Here is a 20589-nt window from a genome sequence, read left to right as displayed (position 1 = left end):
AGGACTGATGTCGAGGATTGGGGGGGGGGGCGTGGGGCGTGTGTCCCCACTTACAGTGTAAGCGCCCCGAGATCAGGAAGCCGTGGCCTTTCTCCCCCCCCCCCCACCACGTGTGACACCGCCCGGGCCCCAGGGACGCCGTCGCCGGGGGTGCGGGGTGCAGTCCTGGGGCCCGGGCGGTGGCCAGGGCGGCGGGGCGAACTCCAGGCCCGGGCTCGGCTCGGGTGGAGGTGGCGGTGACTGCGCGAGGCCGGCCGGCATGCAGCTTATTTTCACGGGAGGAGAGAGTTCCATACAGGTGAGATCGCCAGTCCAAAGCCATGAGATTGATTTTGAAATCCTCGAGTTCGGATCCCCCAAGAGACCACCAGAGACCAAGACCAATGCAAGCAGCAAAAAGGGCGCTGCTCGGTCCTCCATGCACTCAGCACACTGGTAGATGCTAAGAGGCCCTGAGCCTCGGGCTTCCAGCTGTTTTCTACATTCTTTGGGGAAGGCAGGGACTTAGCATACTTCATAGCATCTTTTAACAAATCAACACACACCACGGGAAAATTATAAAATAATTCTAAAGCATGTTTGGCGTATTTGGTGGCGGGGAGGAATCTGGAAAGGGTCATTGGTCAGATCAAGGGACCAACGCGTTTAAAATTGATTGGTTAAGCCATAGGGGTGTAGCAACGGGGGATGTGTGCACAGCTGCAGGGTTTTGATTAGATATTGGAAATCCCTCTCACAATTACTGGAAATCCCACTCACAATTAGATATGGTCTTTACCGGGAGGTGAGGGGTGGGGGGTAGGACTTACGGTAAGGTCAGTCAGGTACAGAATGGGGACTTAGTACAATATGGAGGTACTCTGGTCCTTCACTTTGGCTCTACACTTTGTGTTCTCCCTTGTTGCTCCACCGCTCAAGGCTGACACTCATTCTACTTGAGCCACACTTACAGTCTGGCAAAGCTTGTTCACTGGAGATACCTGTCTCATTGGCTTTTCTGCCTGAGCTGGCTTTCAAGAGGTCTTCAAGATCTCAGCCTCCTGAGAAGCTAGGATTAGAGGTGCGAGCTACCTGTACCTGGCCCTAATCATGGATTTTAAAAGAAGAAATCTTGTTAAAATATATTTTTGTGGCTGGGAATGTGGCTTAGCAGTAGAGTGCTTGACTAGCATGCATGAAGCCCTGGGTTTGATTCCTCAGCACCACATCAACAGAAAAAGCTGAAAGTAGGCTCTGTGGCTCAAGAGGTAAGAGCACTAGCCTTAAGCAAAAAGAAGTCAAGGGCAGTGCTCAGATCCTGAGTTCAAGCCCCAGGACTGACAAAAATAAAGTTTAAAAATATATTTTTGTTGACTATGGTACCTATATACAATGGAATTTTACACAGCCATTAGAATATTATGTCATTTGCAGGGAAACAGACTTGCCATAAGTGAGGTAAGCCAAGCTCAGAGAGAAAAATAGCACATGTTTTCGCTCTTATGCAGAAGCTAGATCTAAACTTTACCTAGCTGTATACTACACCGGAACATGATCAATCATACAGGTCTGTAGGCATTCACACACAGTGAGACCATAGGAGACTACGCTAGGAGAGGAACACGAAGGCACAATGCTTATGTGCATCTGATCCTACAAAATATTTATTGAAATGCAAACAGAAACAAGAGTTTTTCTTTTTGGCTGTTTTTGTTTTCTTTTTGTCTTGTCTGTTCATTTATATGTCTTTGGGAGTACAACAGGAGGCCCAGAAATGGAGGGGAAAAGAGCGAACAAAGGAAGCAATAGTACTCACTGGACACTAGGTTCAAAATGAACTATATAACTTGTGGGTGGGGATGGGAGGAAAACACTGGGAGAGAGCAAGGGAAGGGGTGACATTGTCCAAAAAATATGTCCTCTTTACCTCACTTATGTAACTGTAACCCCTCTGTACATCATCTTTGTAATATAAAAATTAAATACTTTTGTGGCACCAGGAAAATCAGAGCAGTGCTTAAGCAAGCAGCTTGCCCATGTTATAAGTTGTTTTAGGAGTATTTGGAGAATTTATGGGTACAGATAAGCACAAAGAAAAGTTGTTTTACATCTGATTTAATTGTATACATAGTTATTTATCTGTAAACACATTGTATGTGCCAATAATCAAATTGACAAGGTCCCATACAACGTATCATTTTGTCATACCAGAAAGTAATGCTTTATACTTAGTTTTAGAACTTCAAAACCTTTACATATAAATTATGTACGAAATACTGAAACCATAAAAGCACAGTGAAGAATTCATTGTACATACTACAAAATTAAAACAAGTAGGGGAAGGGGTGGGTTGAAGGGGCGTGAGAATGTCAAAGGGGGTAACACTGATCAAGATGCATTGTATTCATAAACTGCTTTGTTGAATGGCACATCCTTTGCACAACTACTTCAAGATAATTTAAAAATATGTAAAATAAAATATAAAGAAATTTGAAAACAAGGTGATAAAAATGAAAAATTAAACATTTCCAATGGCTCTGATCATTTCTGTTAAATATATTGAGTGAACTGGCTCTATTAATTCTACTCAATGAAACATCTAATTGCATTTTTTAAAAGAGATTAGGAGGGCTGGGATGGAGCTCAGTGGCAAAGCGCTTGCCTAGCAAGCGCAACATCCTGGGTTTGATCCCAACTACCAAAATAGAAAAGACAAAAAAAAAAGTTTTTATAAAAAAGAGATCAGGGGCTGGGGATATGGCCTAGTGGTGAGAGAGCTTGCCTCGTATACATGAGGCCCTGGGTTCGATTCCCCAGCACCACATATACAGAAAATGGCCAGAAGTGGCGCTGTGGCTCAAGTGGCAGAGTGCTAGCCTTGAGCAAAAGGAAGCCAGGGACAGTGCTCAGACCCTGAGTCCAAGGCCCAGGACTGGCCAAAAAAAAAAAAAAAAAAAAGAGATCAGGAGAATTTGGTGATCATAGTTTTTTCAATGATATGAAGTTCATTTTTGGGGGGATAGAGTCTCACTAATGTAGCCCAGGTTGGCCTTGAACATGGGACAAATTTCCCAAGAAGCTAACTTGAGAAGTTTGAAAAGTAATTGGAGTTATTTAACATTTGACATACTGACAAAGCCAATAATTCAAGAAAACCTTTGAGCAAAACATGTAAGACCTTATCTCAAAAACAAAATATAGCTAGACACTGATGGCGCTTGCTATAATCCTAGCTACTTGAAAGGTGGAGATCCAGAGTGTCTTGGTTCAAGGTTAGCCCAGGGGGGAAAAGTTCAAAAGGCCCTAAATCAATTGATTAAAAAAACAACAACACAGGGCTGGGGATATAGCCTAGTGGCAAGAGTGCCTGCCTCGGATACACGAGGCCCTAGGTTCGATTCCCCAGCACCACATATACAGAAAATGGCCAGAAGCGGCGCTGTGGCTCAAGTGGCAGAGTGCTAGCCTTGAGCAAAAAGAAGCCAGGGACAGTGCTCAGGCCCTGAGTCCAAGGCCCAGGACTGGCAAAAAAAAAAAAAAAAAAAAAAAAAAAAAAAAAAAAAAAACAACACAGGACTAGGAATGTAACTTAGTGGTAGAGGGCTTGCCTAGCATGCATGAAGCCCTGGATTTGATTCCTTAGCACCACATACACAGAAAAGGCCAGAAGTGGCGATGTGATGCAAGTAGTAGAGTGCTAGCCTTGAGCAAAAGAAGCTGAGGGACATTGCCCAAGCCCTGAGTTCAAGCCCCAGGACTGGCAATTTAAAAAAACAACAACAACCCATTACCACCATTACCAAAAACAATTGGGAATGTTACATAATTCTACCTGGGGGTGGGGGTGGGGGTGGAGGGTGAAATGTAGAGTCTACGACTGACTAGGCAAAAAAGTGAGACCCTAAAACAAAAGAGGCATAGCTCAAGTAGTAGAGTACCTTCCTACCAATCACAGGCCCTGAGTTCAAACCCCAGAATGACACACACACACACACACACACATATACACACACGCATGCAAGGAGTGTGACTTATGGCAGAGTGTATACCTAGCATGCAAGAATATACAAAATAAATAAATCTTTTAAATTATTCAGTTATCTTGAAATTTATTTGATTGTAACTTATGACTCAATTTATGTGAGATTATTGTGGGAGGTTTATCACAGTGTTTTGGTCTGAAAACAATCTTCTAATGCATAAATTTTTTGGGGGTGGGGAAAGGAGAAAGAAGAAAAGGTGTGTGTGTGTGTGTGTGTGTGTGTGTGTGTGTGTGTGTAAGTACTAGGGCTTGAACTCAGAGCCTGAGCTGTTTTGCTCAAGACTGGCTCTCTACCACTTAAGCCACAGCTCTACTTCCAGCTTTTTGGTGATTATTTGGAAATAATAGTCTCAGGGACTTTCCTGTGCAGTCTGGCTTTGAACCATGACCCTCAGAGCTCAGCCTCCTGCGTAGGAGTTGTTTCTGATCAATGAGATTTCGTGTATAGCGAGGTACTAGTGAGGTGAGGAATGTCACTGCCACTTTTCTGGGAAACGCTGAGACGCAGGGAGTCCCTGCGGCGAGGCTGCTGGAAAGGTGGGCGAAGGTGAGGTTTGGAGCTCATTCTATTATCAGGACTACACCAGGCTGCTGAGAAGCTGGAAAATACACTGGCATTGTAGGTGCCCTTATCAATTTGAAAGAAGCACACTCTTAAGCTTGGAAGTAAGTCACTAGTTTGATTCTGTCTTTTGCAGATGCAGGAGCCAAACCCCTAACAGAACACAGAGAGAGAGAACAGAAAATGGGAGGAAGTGTGGGCTAATGGGACAAGATCAGATCCAATACTGACAAAGAGGAAGCCTAAAGAGAGAGAAGAAAATCCTGGCTAGCTGAGGTGTTGGTGCCTATAATCCTAGTTACACAGGAGGCAGAGAATGAGAGGATCATGGTTCAAGGCTAGCCTGGAGAAAACATCCACAAGACTCCATTTCAAGCAATCAAAGCTGGGCAGAGTGGCACATACCTATTATCACAGCTATAAGGGAAATATACACAAAAGAATCATCGTCCAGTCTGGCCCAAGCAAAAAGCAAGACCCTATTTAAAAAACAACAAGTAGTACAAAAAGTACTGGTTGAGTAGATAAGTAGAAGAGTACCTGCCTAGCCAGTTCAAGTGCTGAGTTCAAACCCCAGTCTCATCAAAAGAAGAATGAAAATTTTGTCCAAGAAAGAGAAGGCAGAAGAAGCAACTATTTTTTTCCCCAACCTTAGGTGAGAATTCCTTTATTAAGTAATAATAATTTTTTTAAGATTCTAATTCCTGCTGTTGAGAGCTCACAGCCAAGCGGTACCTCCATGCTTCAAGTCCCCAAGTCCCACAATGCTTCACGGCACCAACCATGGAGCCAGGGAGCAGGAAGTCGGGGGCTTCCTCATCCCAAGCCGCCATCAGGCAGCCCAGATTTATCTGTGTGGACAACTGCATATTTCAAAAGCGTCCACCCTGGCAATTCTTCTCTGTCCAGACAAAAATCTCTCCCGAGCGTCATGTTTACATTTGTACAAAGCAGTCCCTTTTATAGAGTGCTTTCCTGCCCAGCTTCGCATGGACAGGAAATGGGTAACAGCCCTGACAGTTTTCAGCTCAGGGGAGTAGGCTGCCCTGGTGATGATTCTCCGGGGTCTCGGGACACAGGTACGGCTAGGCCTGAGCCTCACCTTGGTTCAGCAGGGTTATTTGGCACTATTGAGAAGTCTCATTTCTCACATTTCCTTGAATTCCAATTGGTTCCACTTTGTAGACTCCTTACAAACAGGCAGATGATTCCGGTGGGACTGTGGAGGCTGGAGTCCCCGCGAGTCCTCCGCGACATGTTGTGTCTGTGGGGTGCTGTGAGGCCCCTTCGCGGAGTCCAGCTGTACTGGGGACCGCTTCTTCCCACCGTGAAGCCTTTCCTGTTGACAATTCATTGTCTAATCCCATTTTTCAGGGGATACAAGTCTGCAAACATTTTTTTTTATCCAAATGGATGTGTTGGATTTTCTCTTGCCTAAATGTTAGGCATCAACCTGATAGGTTTCATAAATTAATATAATTTATTTCCTATTATATCAGTGCAAAACAAAAGTTTTTGTTCTGTGTTTTTTGTTTTTTTGTTTTGGACAAAGCACTGAAGACCAGAAAACCTTCCTTGTCTAGTTCTATTCCTTGAGTTAGCAACAAGTAGAGTACTGTAAACATGTGTGAGCCTGTGTCTGTTGGGCGTGGGTCCATTGTTTTATTCTACCTTCATCAGCCTTACACAAGGCCCTCTTGTCTTGTTTAAAATGGAGACTCGCGCAACATCTGGACTTTCATGAAGGCCCGTTTCAGTTGTTCATAGGTCACAAACATCATCACATTCCAGGCTCCCAAACGCAAAAAGGAAGGCGTGAATCTGATGAGGAAAACAAGATCTATTATGGTCTATAGATGGACTGTACTCTCCCGGGACCGTGTCCGTGCTGAAGGGCCCGGCCTGCTCTTCACCACTCTTCTGAGATCCTTTCCATCTCTCTCCCGTGCTGAGGGGGCTTTACACACAAGTTGAAATCAGGAAAGGGAAGAAAACTAGCACGGAGCCAGGTTCCCACCTCAGGTGTTTAATTGCCACACTTGTGTATAATATCGATGCTTGTTGCCAGGCTTCTTTTTTAGAAACTGGGGCCCAAGGAGACAAAGTAGCTTGGTGGAAACCACACAGCTGGTAAATTCGGGGGGAGGGCTCAAATGTGTCTAACTCAGGGGACTGCTAGGAGTTTCTGCCCATTTACATCCTGATTCATCACCCTGGTGAGATCGCCCTGCCGGGACACACCAGGGGGCAGGTGTGAAGGAATGAGAAGGCATAATGGGGGGGGGCACTACAGAGTGAAGGAATAAAGGGGGAAGGCCTGGCTCATCTCTGGAGAGCCTTCCTCAGCTGCGATGGACAGTGTCCATCCAGGCCGTGCTGCAAAGGCGCAGGGAGGAGGCTGCCACCGGGCCCCCGTCCCTCTCCCAGCCCAGCCAATCGTCCCCTCCTGAGCCCTATGGCTCCTGTCAGATTCCTGTGGTCCTGGGGCCCGGTGATGGCAGGCCCTCTTCCTTCTGTGCCTGAGCCATGCTCCCTGTCTTCCCTGCCTGGCCGCTTGCTCTGCACTCCCAGAGACCCAGCCTGAGGCCCACAGCCTCAACCACGGCCTTTCCTGAACCCACGCAGGCCCACAACACCGTGACAAAGCATGTGGATTCTGGAGTCAGATCTGAGCTCACCATCTTTTATTTTCTCTTTCATTGTTTCTCTCTCTTTCTCTTTCATCCTTCCTTCCCATTCCCTTTCCTCCCTCCCTCTCTCCCTCCCTCCTTCCCTCCCTCCCTCCCTTCCTTCCTTCTTTTGTATGTGTCAGTCCTGGGGCTTGAACTCAGGGCCTGGATACTGTCCCATTAGCCTTTTTGCTCAAGGCTAGCACCACTTGAGCCTCAGCTCCACTTTTGGCTATTTGATGGTTAACTGGAGATAAGAGTCTTGTGGACTTTCCTGCCCAGGCTGGCTTCAAACTCCAATCCTCAGATCTCAGCCTCCAGAGTATGTAGGATTACAGGCATGAACCACCAGCATCTGGCCCGGGTTTGCTTTCTGGCTTTACCTTGAACAAGTGACTTAATGTTTCAAAGCCTCCGATTCCACATCTCTAAATGAGAGACGTTGCAGTGCCTCCCTACAGGAAGGCCCTGTGGATTTACTGGGCCAGTGGTGGTCAGCACATAGCACAGGCCCAGTATTAGTCCCCGCTCAGTGAAAACCACATCCGCTGTTCGAGGGAGGCATAGGTCAGGGCTTGGCACACATGTATAAATGTTTGCCAAGTGAAAGAATGGACTGAGACAAGTAACAACAGAGGCAATTAGGAGAACAGTAGAACAATTAACAGAGGATTTCCCAGAACCTATAGTGGCTCCTTTGTGCTCGCTGGGTTCAATCTCACAGTGGGCACTAGAAAACTATCTGCTGAAGGCCTCTGTGGTGGGAGCCAAGCCAGGAGTGTGAAAATACCATATTGAGTGTGGCCCTGGGTGGCCTGGTTGGAGCCACGGCTCTGCCGTTTACTTTGTAATAGTGGACAAGTTACTTTTCTGAAATGCAATGTCTTCCTTAGTCCATGCAGGGAGCACTACCTACTTCAGAGAGTTTCTGACCAATGTAAGGAAAGTGCTTAGCACAGTCACACAAAGGGACCTTGGCTATCAGGGCGAGGGTAAATAGCCCATATTATCAAGTGCTTGCTTTGTGCTAGGGACTCCTGGAGATGAAAGATGGACAAGCCAGCAGCCCTTGGCTTTGGGGAGGGAGCTTGCACTTCAGTAGTAAGAGTAAGGGAAGCACCAGGCACCAGTGGCTCATGCTTGTAATCCTAGCTACTCAGGAGGCTGAGATCTGAGGATCGCAGTTCAAAGCCAGCCTGGACAGGAAATTCCTTGAGACTTGTATCTCTTATTTCCAATTAGCCACTAGAAAGCCAGAAGTGGTGCTGTGGTTCAAAGTGGTAGGGCACTAGCCTTGAGCAAAAACGCTCAGGGACAGCGCCCAGGCCCTGCCTCAGGATGGTGACCAACAACACCACAAAGTCACTGAAGCTTACCAAGAATAGGTAGATGGTGATAATTGCTATAACTGGGAAGCAAATGGTATTCCCAAAGTTCTCAGGGGGGAGAGAATTTGTAGGTGAGTGTGTTAGGGAGGAGGTGGTGTGTGAACTCATCTGGAAGGGTAGCTAAGAGCGAGCACATATGCTGAGGGAAAGGCACGCCATGCAAAGGAACAGTCAGTGCAAAGGCTGGGGGAGAACAAAGCAGCGGAAGCAGGGAGGAAGCGTGGCTTACCCCTTGTAGAAGGCAGTGAGACCCTCCTTGGCCACCATTTTGAGCATACAGTGCAGGGGGTTACGGTATCGGCCCGGGGGGGCGTTCATGTACCGGGTCTTCACCACATCCACCGGGGAGGCCACCACCGTGGCGCAGAAGCCGGCTCCAAAGGCTGACACAAAGTGGCAGGGGAAGTTGTCTGTAGGAAAATACGGGCAAAGCCAATCTCAGAGGAGAGTACAATCCTGCCCCATTCCATGTGCGTTCACTGCCTGTCTCCAACTCAGCCTTGACTTCCTCCGCTTCTTCTTCTTCCTCCTCCTCCTCTTCCTGCTTTTTCTTTTTTTTTTTTTTTTCTTCTTCTTCTCTGTGTGCTGATACTGGGGCTTGAACTCAGGGCCTGAGCATGGTCCCTTAATGTTTTTTGCTCAAGGCTGGTACTTGCTTTCCTTGAGTCATACTTCCACTTTCAGCTTTTTGGTGATTAATTGGAAATAAGCATCTCATAGACTTTTCTGCTCAGGGTGGCTTTGAACTTTTGATCCTCAAATCTCAGCTTCCTGAATAGCTAGGATTACAGGCATGAGCCACCAGTGCCTAGCCATCCTTGGCCTTCTTGAACATGTCAGTACCGTCCATATCGCCTCCACTTTCCAGGGCTGAGCTCTGGATCACTCCTGATAAACTTTGATACCTCGAAGTTGGAAGGTCACTGAGCCCAATGACTTCATTTAAAGAAACTGAAATCACAGGTGACTCTGAAAAACACACTGAGCCAGGTGTGGTGCCTGTAATCCCAGCAACTCAGGAGGCAAGGGTAGGAAGATCGTGGTCTGAGGCTAGCCTGGGCAAAAGCAAAAGACCTCCTCTGAAAAACAAACTAAAGCAAAAGGAGATGAGGCACAGATTAAGAGACAAGGCTCTGAATTCAAAACCCTAGTGCTGCCCCCCCAAAAAAGAAGAAAAATAAAGAAGACACTCAATACGGTATGGAACCTAGGACTCTGGTCTCCACCCCAGGTTAATTACTACTTCGCTTAGGTCACCACTCCCATCTCTGCTCCTGCTAAACCCCAGATGCCTCTAGGTGGTCCCCACTTTGTGGAAGGAGGGCTGCCTTCCCTGGAGCCCAGGGCCTCACCGGTGAGCAGGTGAGACTCCAGGAGCTTCTCTTTGATAATGTCATAGGTCACCATCTCAGCACAGTTGACAATGGCATTCCTTGTGATGTTGGGCAAAATCCCTGTTAGGAAGATGACAGGAGCTGATGAATAGGAAGCAGAAGTGGCTACAGGACCTAGACCCCAGAGCAGTGATCTGGGGGCTCATCCCTGCTCCTTATTTCCTTCTGGGGTAAACAATTCTCAGGTTCCCACTGTCCTCTCAGACACAGGAAATGGTGGTCCACTTGTGTTTCTTTTCTGTGGTTTGTCATGGGGCTTGAACTCAGGGCCTGGGCGCTGTCCCTGAATCTTTTTCACTCAAGGCTAGTGCTCTACCACTTTGAGCCACCATGTTACTTCCGGTTTTCTGGAAGATAAGAGTCTCATGGACTTTCCTGCCCAGGCTGGCTTTGAACCATGATCTTCAGATCTCAGTCTCCTGAGTAGCTAGGATTACAAGTGTGAGCCACCAGCACCCAGCTCCACTTTTATTTTGTGACTACATTTTGGCAGATAATTTGCAATAGCTATCAAAATTCAAATGTACCTCCCTGAGACCAGACAGAAACAGGACTTTTTTTTTTTTAGTGTATGTGTATGTGTATGTTGGTCCTGAGGCTTGAAGTCAGGGCCTGGATGCTCTCCCTGAGCTTTTGCACTCAAAGCTAACACTCTACCCACTTGAGCCACAGCTCTACTTCTGGATTTTTGGTGGTTAGTTGGAGATAAGAGTCTCATGGACGTTCTTGCCTGGGCTGGCTTCGAACCTCGATCCTCAGATCTCAGCCTCCTGAGTAGCCGGGATCACAGATGTGAGGGCGCAGGGTAGCGGAGTATTCGTCCAGGGGGGAAGCTGGCTCTTGGCATGGACCGGGGAGAGGTTTCCCGGGGAGGGGAGGGGCTTTGGATGATCTTATGGGAGGATTGGGTGCCCCAGGCCGGATGGGTGTCCTGCTTGCTGGGTTTCCGCTGCAGTTCTAGGTCGGGAAAGTTCTACCTGAAGCCCCCGAGGAGCCTACCTTTCCACAGGCCCCGGATCCCTTCCTCCCTGGCGATGGTTCTGTAGGCGTCCATCGTGCCGCTGTATTTCCGGTCGCTCCCGGGCCCCAGGCGGATGCTGGCCTGAAATCGGACCTTCACCACGTCGGTGGGTTGGGCACAGGTGACCGCCATGGCCCCAGTGGTGCAGCCCGCCAAGACCCGAACCGTGATGCTGGAGTCTGGGGAGAGCAGAGAGAGCCGCCATCTGAGCCCTCCCTCCCCTCGGGCCTGGAGATGCCCTCAGGGCCCGGGCCACCCCCCTCCTCGCGGGCCTGGCACTCACGGGCCGCCCCGTCCGGGGTGTAGAACTGCTTGACGGAGTCGTAGAGGCCGATGCGGATGGAGGCGAAGCTCATCTGGCGCTGCAGGCCGGCCACCAGCCCGCTGTAGAGGCTGCGCGGGCCCTCGGTGCGCACCATGGTCAGCACGGTGCCCAGCACGCCGCGGTACCGCACGCCCTGCGCCGCCGCGGGGCTCTCCCCCTGGATCTGGGGGAGCAACCGGACCGCAGCGGCCTGAGGAGCTGGGGGTGGGGGTGGGGGTGGGGACTGGACCTGCCTGCCTGGGCCTCCAACAAGTGACCATCATCACATCACAGGGAGAAGAGCTGAGGTCGGCGCTGGGTTTATAATTTAAAATATATATACAGTAGTGTAGCCTTTGATCCGCAGGGAAAATCAGAGAACCTCATTCTTTCTCCTTTTTTTTTGCCAGTCCTGGGCCTTGGACTCAGGGCCTGAGCACTGATCCTGGCTTCTTCCCGCGCAAGGCTAGCACTCTGCCACCTGAGCCACAGCGCCCCTTCTGGCCGTTTTCCATATATGTGGTGCTGGGGAATCGAACCGAGAGCTTCATGTGTAGGAGGCGAGCACTCGTGCCACTAGGCTATATTCCCAGCCCCTCTTTCTCCTTTTTATCCTAGCCACCCAGGTGGCTGAGATCACAGTGGGAAAGAAAGTCTGTGAGATTCCTTCCTTCCTTCCTTCCTTCCTTCCTTCCCTCCCTCCCTCCCTCCCTCCCTTTCTTTTCTTTTCTTTGTAGGTTCTGGGGCTGGAACTCAGGGCCTGAGCACTGTCCCTGAGCTCTTTCCTTCAAAGCTAGCACTCTATCCATTTGAGCCACAGCACCGCATCTAGTTTTCCTGGTTGTGAAATGGAAGTTAAGAGTCTCACAGACTTTCCTTCCTGGGCTGGCTTTGAACTGCCATCCTCAGATCTCATCCTCCTGAGTAGCTAGGACTACAGGTGCGAGCCGCCAGCGCCTGGTTTGTGAGATGCTATATCCATCAAAAAGCCTTAAGTGGAGCTGTGCCTCAAAGGGTAGAGTGCTAGCCTTGAGCAAAATAGTCTTGCTTTATCTTTATTTCACACCTTTATGGTTTGCAAAGCAGGATTAAATTTTTTTTAATTTTTCAGTCCTTTATTTTCTCCAATGTGTTTTAATTTAAATCTCTAATAAATATGCTTTTACTTAACTAACTTTACAGAATGTTAAATAGGAATGTCGATGCAGCAATAGCCACATAAATATACCAAAACTGTACTCTCTCACTGTTTTTTTGTTGCCAGACCAGGACTCGAACTTGGTACCTGGCCCTTTGCCCATTAGCTGGCACTCTGCCAATTGAGCCATGCAAAGCAGGATTTTTGCAGTACGGGGCTCTCTGCATCCTGTCAAGGCAGTTAGGCCTTCTCTTGAGAGGATATGGTTGGGGGAGAAGGCAGGAAGGGCCCCAAGCATTGGATTGACATCTGGGCTCTCCTGAGGAAGGGAGTGTTTCAGGTGAGCTGGGTCTGTGGTCGGGGAATCAGCCCTTCCTTTGACCCTGGGCCCAAGGGCACCTACCTGCAGGCGGACCTTGGCTGTGTCCAGGGGAAAGGTGAGGAGATCAGCAATACAGGCCGCACTGCCTGCCCCCAGGCACTTCACAAGCGTTGTGGGAGGCACTTCTGGGGGATTCAGCCCAACCATGGTCCCAGTAGGATGGGCCTGGTCCCTCCACGGCCCAGTGAAGTCCAAGGAGAGGTTGCTTGGCAGCCCTGCACTTCAGAGCAAACAGGAAGCTTCAGGAGACAGGCCAGGGGGCCTCGGAAACTGTGCCACCTACCCCGTAGCCCCAGGAAGGAGTTAGCCCGTGAGCTGCCTGGAGGCATCAACTTCCTTAGGTTGCCTGAATTTGGCCTATAAAATCAGGTCACTTCTCCCTAGTGTCTGGTTGCTTCTCTGAAGTCCTGCTTCCTGATGGGTGTCATCACTCCAGATCCTTCTTCCAAACAATTATGAGAAACATGCCTTGTGACTCAATAAAACTGGGGGAAGTCATTTGTTTCCTATAAAGATGCTTAAACTTACCTTTCTTGTGTGTGTATGCCAAACTGGGACTTGAACTCAGGGCCTGGGCACTGTTCCTTAGCTTTTTCACTCAAAGCTTGTGTTCTATCACTTGAATCACATTTCTTTTATAGTTTTTGCTAGTTCATTAGAGATTAGTGTCTCAAATTTGTCTGCCAAGGCTGGCTTAAACAGCAATCCTCAGATCTCAACCTCTTGATTAAGCTTTTTAAGTTGAGGCAAATTTACATACAATGCAAATTTACATAAAATGCCATACAAAGGCATTTTAAGGGGCACCGAGCTCTGCTTTCAATCATGCACTGGCTCCGGGATGCTAGGCTTGAGCAGCAGAAGATGGGGCAGTCAGATTGTGCCACTCCTCTAGTTTAAAATTGTCCACCAGCTCCTCATCTTATCCAGAACAGTCTAAATCTTTGCCATGGTCCCCAGCTTCCTCCATAGGCCCCGTTAGGCCCTTAGTTCACCCCTCCCTTCTCGCCCACTTCCTCACTGAGCCTCCACCACAGGTTGCTCTGGCCTTTGCTCAGGTTGTGCCCTTAGCCCGGGTCCCAGTTCTTCCAGGTCCCCATACAGTGTCTGCTCATTTTTTTTCAGGCTTCTCTGAAAATGTCACCTCTGTATTGTAATTTGTTATTATACAGGTGATGTACAGAGAGATTACCAGTCTGAAAATGTCGCCTCTTTTGAGCGTCTTCCCCCAGCTTCCCTGATACTCTCTTACCATGGCACGAGTTCCTCCCTGCCCCCTTCCACTGCTGGGACTCTCCCACTGAGGGGCACGGTCCTTGGCAGGAGGGATTTGCTCTGTCTACTGGGCTGTACTGGTAGAAAAAAATAGATGGAGGTATTAATGGAAGACCCCTTCCCTTCCCATCCAATTCCATCTTCACATCATACCCTTGAGGTGCCGAGAACCCTTCTGAGCAGACCTTCCCCGTGCCAGCTCTGTGCTTGGCATGCTGGGAAACTGTGGTCAATGTAGAGGGCAGAAGCTGTGGAGAAAGGACTCGGGAGGCAGGGACCATCCTTTTGTTGGTGAGGTGGGAGGAGGTGGGAGGAGCTCAGTGTGGAAGGGGTTTCAGCAGCTAGCGAGGTGAGCAGCTTGTCTCAGCAGAGGCAAAGGCCGAAACTTGCCAGAGCTTAGTGGAAGCCAGGAGCAGGGGGAAGCAGGCAAGCTCTTCACACCCCGTTGATCATCTTATTCTTGCAAGTGTCCTGAGGGGTTGCTGAGCTTCTGAGACACTAGCTTGCTGGTGTTGCCATCCCCTAGTTCAAAACTGCTGCTCACTCTGTCATGGAAGGCTCAAAACAGTCTTGGAAAGAGTAGGGCAGCACTGAAAGCCAGTTTTCAAATGAGAAAGTAGAGGTTTCCAGTGGAAAGAGCCAGGCTCAAGGTCATGGAAATCCAATCTGGTTGGTTCCAAAGACCATGCTTACTATGGCGATTCAGGGCCTTGGTCAATGTGGCAATTTGACTAGTTTTATTGAGGCCCCTCAGCCCTCTGCAGTTACGAAGTGATATGCAACCCCACCTAGGATGGCTCCTGGGTCCAGCATTTGCAACCTAGTGAGGAAGCTGGCTGAGCACCAGTGCTCCGCGGGGCAGATGACGGTCATGGACTCCGGGAGGCTCAGAGCGCTATGCAAATGCGGAGCCCGGGATCAGCTTTTTTGGGCTGAAGCTTCCCTCAGCTCATCTTTCCTTTCTGAGTTGCTCCCTGAGTCAAGCCAAGAAGGGGAAAGGTTAGGCTCTCTGGGCGGGTGGAGTGGAGGCCCAGGGGCCCCCAGAGCTGACCTGGCTGACAGCAGGTTAGGGGAAACACCCTCCTCCTGCTCCCCTCCCTCACTCCCTTTTGCCCCATGGGAGACAGCCTGGCCTGGGCTCCTTCCCAGCCTAGCTTCTCTGGCCCCCCTGCCCAAGCCGGCAGTGCATTGTGGGAGCAGCTGGCACTCCATGCACCAAGCCCTGATTTCCCTTTGCCTTCCCTCGGAGCCCTGAGGAGAACTGGGTGGCTGAGCCTTGGCCTCATTATCTGAGACTGAGTCTCAGAGGTGGAGGGCCCCTTGGGGCGTTTTTATTTATTTATTATTATTATTTTTATTTTAAGTTTTTATTATCAAACTGAATTACAGAGTGGTTACAGTTTCATACATTAGGCATTGGATACATTTCTTGTACTGTTTGTTACCTCGTCCCTCATTCCCCCTCCCCCTTTCCCTTCCCCCCATGAGTTGTTCAGTTCATTTACACCAAACAGTTTTGCAAGTATTGCTTTTGTAGTTGTTTTTTTCTTAACCCTGTGTCTCTCGATTTTGGTATTCCCTTTCAGTTTCCTAGTTCTAATACCAGTATACACGGTTTCCAATGTACTCAGATAAGATTACAGAGATAGTGTAGGTACAACCACAGGAAGGTGATACAAGAAGACCATCAATAATAGAAGCTACAGATACACATGGCACATTGAAAGTAGTTACAACTGTGATATAACAATCGTTTCCTTAACATGGAGTTCATTTCACTTAGCATCATCTTATGTGATCATAAGGGTATAGCTATTGGGCTCTTGTGATCCTCTGCTGTGACTTGCCTAAACCTGTGCTAATTATTCCCTATAAGGGAGTCTTGGGGTATTTTTTAGTATTGTTTGCTCCTTAGGCATGTTTCCTTTTACAAAACCTTTGTCTGAGCTGGGTGCTTAGCTTGTACCTGTAGTCCTAGCTATTCAGAAGGCTGAGATCTAAGGATTGTGTGAAGCCAGCCTGGGCAGGAAAGTCCATGAGACTCTTATCTCCAGTTAACCACCCCAAAGCTGGAGTAGAGCTGTGGCTCCAAGTGGTAGAGCTAGTAGCCTTGGGCAAAGAAGCTTAGGGACAGTACCCAGGCTCTGAATTTGTCTCAGTATTGGCACATACACATACAAAAATAAAAAACAAAACCTTTGTCTGGAGTCATGTAGAAGCTAATAAAAGAACCGTAGGTGGGCTGGGAATGTGGCTTAGTGGTAGAGAGCTTGCCTAGCATGCTTGAAGTCCTGGGTTTGATTCCTCAGCACCACATACACAGAAAAAGCCAGAAGTGGCACTGGCTCAAGTGCTAGAGTGCTAGCCTTGAGCAAAAAGAAGCTCAGGCCCTGAGTTCAAGCCTCAGGACTATTAAAAAAACAAACAACCCAAAGAAACCTATGTGAGATGTTTTATGCTCCAGTTTTAAAGTACAAAGTGAGACTCAGTCAATGATTTAAGGCCACGCTGTGAGCAGATGGGGTTCAGTCAGGGATGTATAACTCTAGGCCTGTTCTCTGCCCCAGGACACCTGAGGTGCAGTGTCTGTGCTGGGGCCCTGCGGAGGGTACTTCCTAGGCTTTTCGTCACACGGAGGCTGCTCTGTCTCCCTGGGGATTCTTCCCTCCTTCCCCAGAGAGCTGAGCTGAACTGTCAAGCAGAGCTTTTCTCTCTCTCTCTCTCTCTCTCTCTGTGTCTGTCTGTCTCTGTCTCTCTGTCTCTCTCTCATACTGGTCCTAGAACTCGGGGCAGAGGGATACCCTTGAGCTTTATTTGCTCACGGCTAGGGCTCAGGTAGTAACGTGAGCCACAGTTCCACTTGCAGCTTTTTGGTGGTTAATTGAAGGGGAGAGTCTCATGGACTTTCCAGTCCCGGCCGGCTTCACACAGCTTTGCACAGATCTCAGCCTCGTGAGTATCTAGCATTATAGACACGAGCCACTGGTGCCACTCTTGGACCCCACACCTTCTTGTAGAGAGTGACTTATGATGTATACTGGTTTCCCTCCTATGTTGGGCAACAATCTACTTACCCTGCTTTTCTCAGACGCTTGATATAAGGAGGGCACAGAGAGGCCAGGGACCAAAGAACTCCATTTTCTAAAATGATGATACGGGACAGGAGTCAGAGACGACCCAACAGACCTTCGTTAGAGGGCATTGAATGCCAAGGTTAAGCTAGTGGGGAAGGGCGACAGTGAGAGTCATGCCTGGGTTCAGAGCATGCTGGACAAGCATCAAGGATGGGGCTGGGAAGGAGAGATGGGGGGCTCAGAGACCAGTGAGGGGGTTGTTGGAATAGTGCCAGCAAAAAGTGTTAAAACTTGAACTTGGTCAAGAGAAGCCACAGGAATAAAGTTGCAGCCTGGAATAGGGGTGGCTCTGGGCCACCCACTGGAAACAGACTCCGCTCAAAAGCCACACCTGGGCTAGGCACTGGTGACTCACCCTACAGTTACTTAAGAGGCTGACATCTGAGGATTGTAGTTTGAAGCTAGCCTGAGCAGAAAAGTCCAGGAGACTCCAGTTCATCAGCAAAAAGCCAGAAGTGGAGGTGTGGCTCAAGTGGTACCATGTGTTAGCAGTAAAAAAGCCAAGTTGGAGCTCAACACCTTGAGTTCAAAGCCCTAGTGCCGCTGCAGGCACACACACAGACGCGCACGCGCACGCGCGCACACACACACACACACACTCAGCCACACCTGGGTGCCCTGAGGTCTGGACTCCAGGCCTCTTCCCCCTCCACTCCAGCCTCCTGCAGTGGTCGATGAAAGAGCTGGCAGCCAGAAGACCTGGGTCATTGACTAGAGGAGGAAGTCAAGAGCAATCCATCTCCCGCGAGCCCTTTTGGGGGTACTTAAGGGATCACTTAGGGTTTGCTGAATGCTTCCTCCAGCAGGTACTGTGCTGAGGCTCAGAAAGACACCAACTAAGTCAATCCCTTTACAAGATAGGAGTTGCTGCTCTGATTCCCACTTCATAAGCAGGGGGCCGTGCGGCTTGAGGACTTCAGCTAGTCAGACACTGCAGGGCCGGAGCTGAAACTGGGGTCCAGGTCTAGCTGACTCCTGAACGAGTGCCTATGTCACTACAGGGCGAGCTCAGGATCACTCACAGAGCTCCGGATTCAGGTCTGCAGGGGGGCCCAGAAGACTGCATTGGGAAGAAATTGCCCATGGTAGTTCAGAAGCAGGGGGTGGAGACCTATTCTGAGACACGACTCCATACTGCTCCCCCAACCCCAACCTCATCCTCCCTGGCAAAAGCCTCCCCTACAGCCCCACTGGGGAAGCCAACTGGGTGCAGAGTGGCTGCGGGCTCCGTAAACACCCAACATAAAGCAGGCCAGGCTTCAGAACAGAGATGCCCCTGTCTCCCCCACTCAGGAAAAGGCCACTGGGTCCTCAGGGCTTTGTACTGGGAAGGAATCCTGTAGATTTGGGGCTAAAGGAAAAAGCTGCTTGCTATCTGTGGAGATTTTCAAAATCCCACCAGAAGAACTGGCAGGGCATGAGCATATCCGGAGGAGTGATGCAGGTCTGGGGTTCAAGGCCATCTTGGGGCTGCTGTTACCTCTTTTTTTTTTTTTTTGCCAGTCCTGGGGCTTGAACTCAAGGCCTGGGCACTGTCCCTGAGCTTCTTTTTTTGCTCAAGGCTACCACTGTGCCACTTGAGCCACAGCGGCACTTCTGGCTTTCTCTGTTCATGTGGTGCTGAGGAATCGAACCCAGGGCTTCATGCATGCTAGGCAAGCACTCTACCGCTAAGCCACATTCCCAGCCCCCGTGTTCCCTCCTCTTGACAGGGTGAGGGCTGGACGGACTCTCTGGGCTGCCCCATGCTGTGGTTACAATCCCTGGGGGCTGCTGGCTGCCACTGTGAGAGGGAAACGCAGGCTGGAGCGGGGACGGGGTCTTACCTGTGAGTCTAGTCAGGGCAGCGCAGCACACGGGCTCCCTAGCCCTCCATCCCAGCGGAGGATCTGCTGGCTCTTCCTCGCCATTCACTGTTGTCTCTGGTGCCTCTGGCTTGGCTCTGGTCTTATACACCAGCTGCCCTGTAACCTAATCCTGAGAAGCTAGTTGACAGTCTGAGCCCTTGACAAGAGGCGGGCTGGGGAGGGGAGGGCTGGGGAGGGGGGGCAGTCAGCAGGCTCCAGATCTAGTTCTGCTCCCTTGACCTGAGGCTCCTTAATACTATTCTTTTGAGCTGCAAAAAGAGCAGCTCACCTTGGTTACAAGGTTATAGAGGTGTGTGTGTGCATGTGTGTGTGTGTGTGTGTGTGTGTGTGTGCGTGTACAAGTCAAGGTCTCCAGGATAAACTGTGCAGCAGAGTTCTTTGGGGACACTCCTTCCCCCTCCCTCATGCTGTAGAATGAACTTAGAGCCTTGAACAGGAGGCAAAGGTTCCCTTGGGTCTTTGAGCAGGGTCTCACTGTACAGCATAGGTTGGCCTGGAGTTTGAAATCCCCTTGCTTCAGTCTCATAAGTGCTGGGATTACAGGTGTCTACCAACATGCCTGGCTCTAAGTATCTTAATAATAGCAATGATAGTGACTTAAGGAATTGAAACCCCTTGTCCAAGCACTTCATAAAAAATACAAAAAACTTAATGACTACCAGAATTTCTTAGTGGCTACTATGTGCCAGATCTTTTTTTGTTTGTTTGCCAGTCCTGGGGCTTGAACTCAGGGCCTGAGCACTGTCCCTGGCTTCTTTTTGCTCAAGGCTAGCATTCTGCCACTTGAGCCATAGCGCCACTTCTGGCTTTTATCTATTATATGTGGTGCTGAGGAATTGAACCCAGGGTTTCATGTACGTGGGACAAGCACTCTACCACTAAGCCATATTCCCAGCCCCTGTGCCAGATCTTTTTACATACTACCTTTATTTTCTTGTCCATGAGGTAGGCACTATTAGGATTCTAAATTTTTATTTGATTTTATGCTGGTCCTGGGGCTGGTCAGGGCTTAGGCACTGAGTTTCTTTTTGCCCAAGGCTAGTGCTGGACATCTTGAGTTACAGCGCCATGTCTGTGTTTTCAGTAGTTTATTGCCGAAAAGGGTCTCACAGACTTTCCTGCCCAGGCTGGCTTTGAATTGCAGTCCTCAGATCTCAGCCTCCTGAGCAGCTAGGATTACAGTGCTTGGTTTAGGATTCCAATTTTTAAAAAATAAAATTTATTGAGATATAAATTACATATTATACCATTCACCAACTTAACGTGCACAATTCAAATGATTTTTAATATATTTAGAGTTGTGCAATCACCACCACAATCTATTTTAGAACATTTTTATCACCCCTCTAAAAAAACTCCATGTACCTCAGCAGTCATCTTCCTTCCCCTCCCCCAGCCCCAGGCAACCTAATCTCCTTCTGCCTTTAGGCTTG

The 20589-nt window shown here is 49.0% G+C and overlaps 1 protein-coding gene across 6 annotated transcripts; it reads right to left on the bottom strand.

Annotated features, from left to right (window-relative positions):
* Positions 1–5214: 5214 nt before the first annotated feature.
* Positions 5215–19335, bottom strand: Ucp3 (uncoupling protein 3). 6 transcript variants are annotated; one of them, XM_048360594.1, is made up of 8 exons: positions 19115–19335; positions 17229–17295; positions 12901–13094; positions 11339–11543; positions 11034–11234; positions 9993–10094; positions 8870–9050; positions 5215–6404 (listed from the first exon to the last, which is right to left on the bottom strand). In XM_048360594.1, the coding sequence occupies exons 3-8, from the start codon at positions 13024–13026 to the stop codon at positions 6290–6292; spliced, it is 930 nt and encodes a 309-aa protein (XP_048216551.1). In that variant the 5' UTR covers positions 13027–13094; positions 17229–17295; positions 19115–19335; the 3' UTR covers positions 5215–6289. The 6 variants fall into 6 exon arrangements, with proteins under 6 accessions (XP_048216551.1, XP_048216549.1, XP_048216552.1 ...); XM_048360592.1 differs by having other exon boundaries at positions 12901–13099; positions 19115–19334; XM_048360595.1 differs by lacking the exon at positions 17229–17295 and having other exon boundaries at positions 12901–13118.
* Positions 19336–20589: the final 1254 nt, after the last annotated feature.

This window comes from Perognathus longimembris, chromosome 13, assembly GCF_023159225.1.
Source record: "Perognathus longimembris pacificus isolate PPM17 chromosome 13, ASM2315922v1, whole genome shotgun sequence".
NCBI classification, from domain to species: Eukaryota; Metazoa; Chordata; class Mammalia; order Rodentia; family Heteromyidae; genus Perognathus; species Perognathus longimembris.
The sequence above is the reverse complement of the archived record's forward strand: the minus strand, read 5'-3'. Positions and strand labels throughout refer to the sequence as shown.

Bases quoted from the DNA above. Each gene is read 5' to 3' on its own strand.
- Ucp3 (XM_048360591.1), bottom strand. From the start codon at position 14,435: ATGGTCCCTGCCTCCCGAGTCCTTTCTCCACAGCTTCTGCCCTCTACA. The intron at 11,235-11,338 runs GTGAGTGCCAGG...TGCTCTCCCCAG, and splicing joins CACCCCGGACGGGGCGGCCC to ACTCCAGCATCACGGTTCGG. The intron at 10,095-11,033 runs GTAGGCTCCTCG...TCTTCCTAACAG, and splicing joins GATCCGGGGCCTGTGGAAAG to GGATTTTGCCCAACATCACA.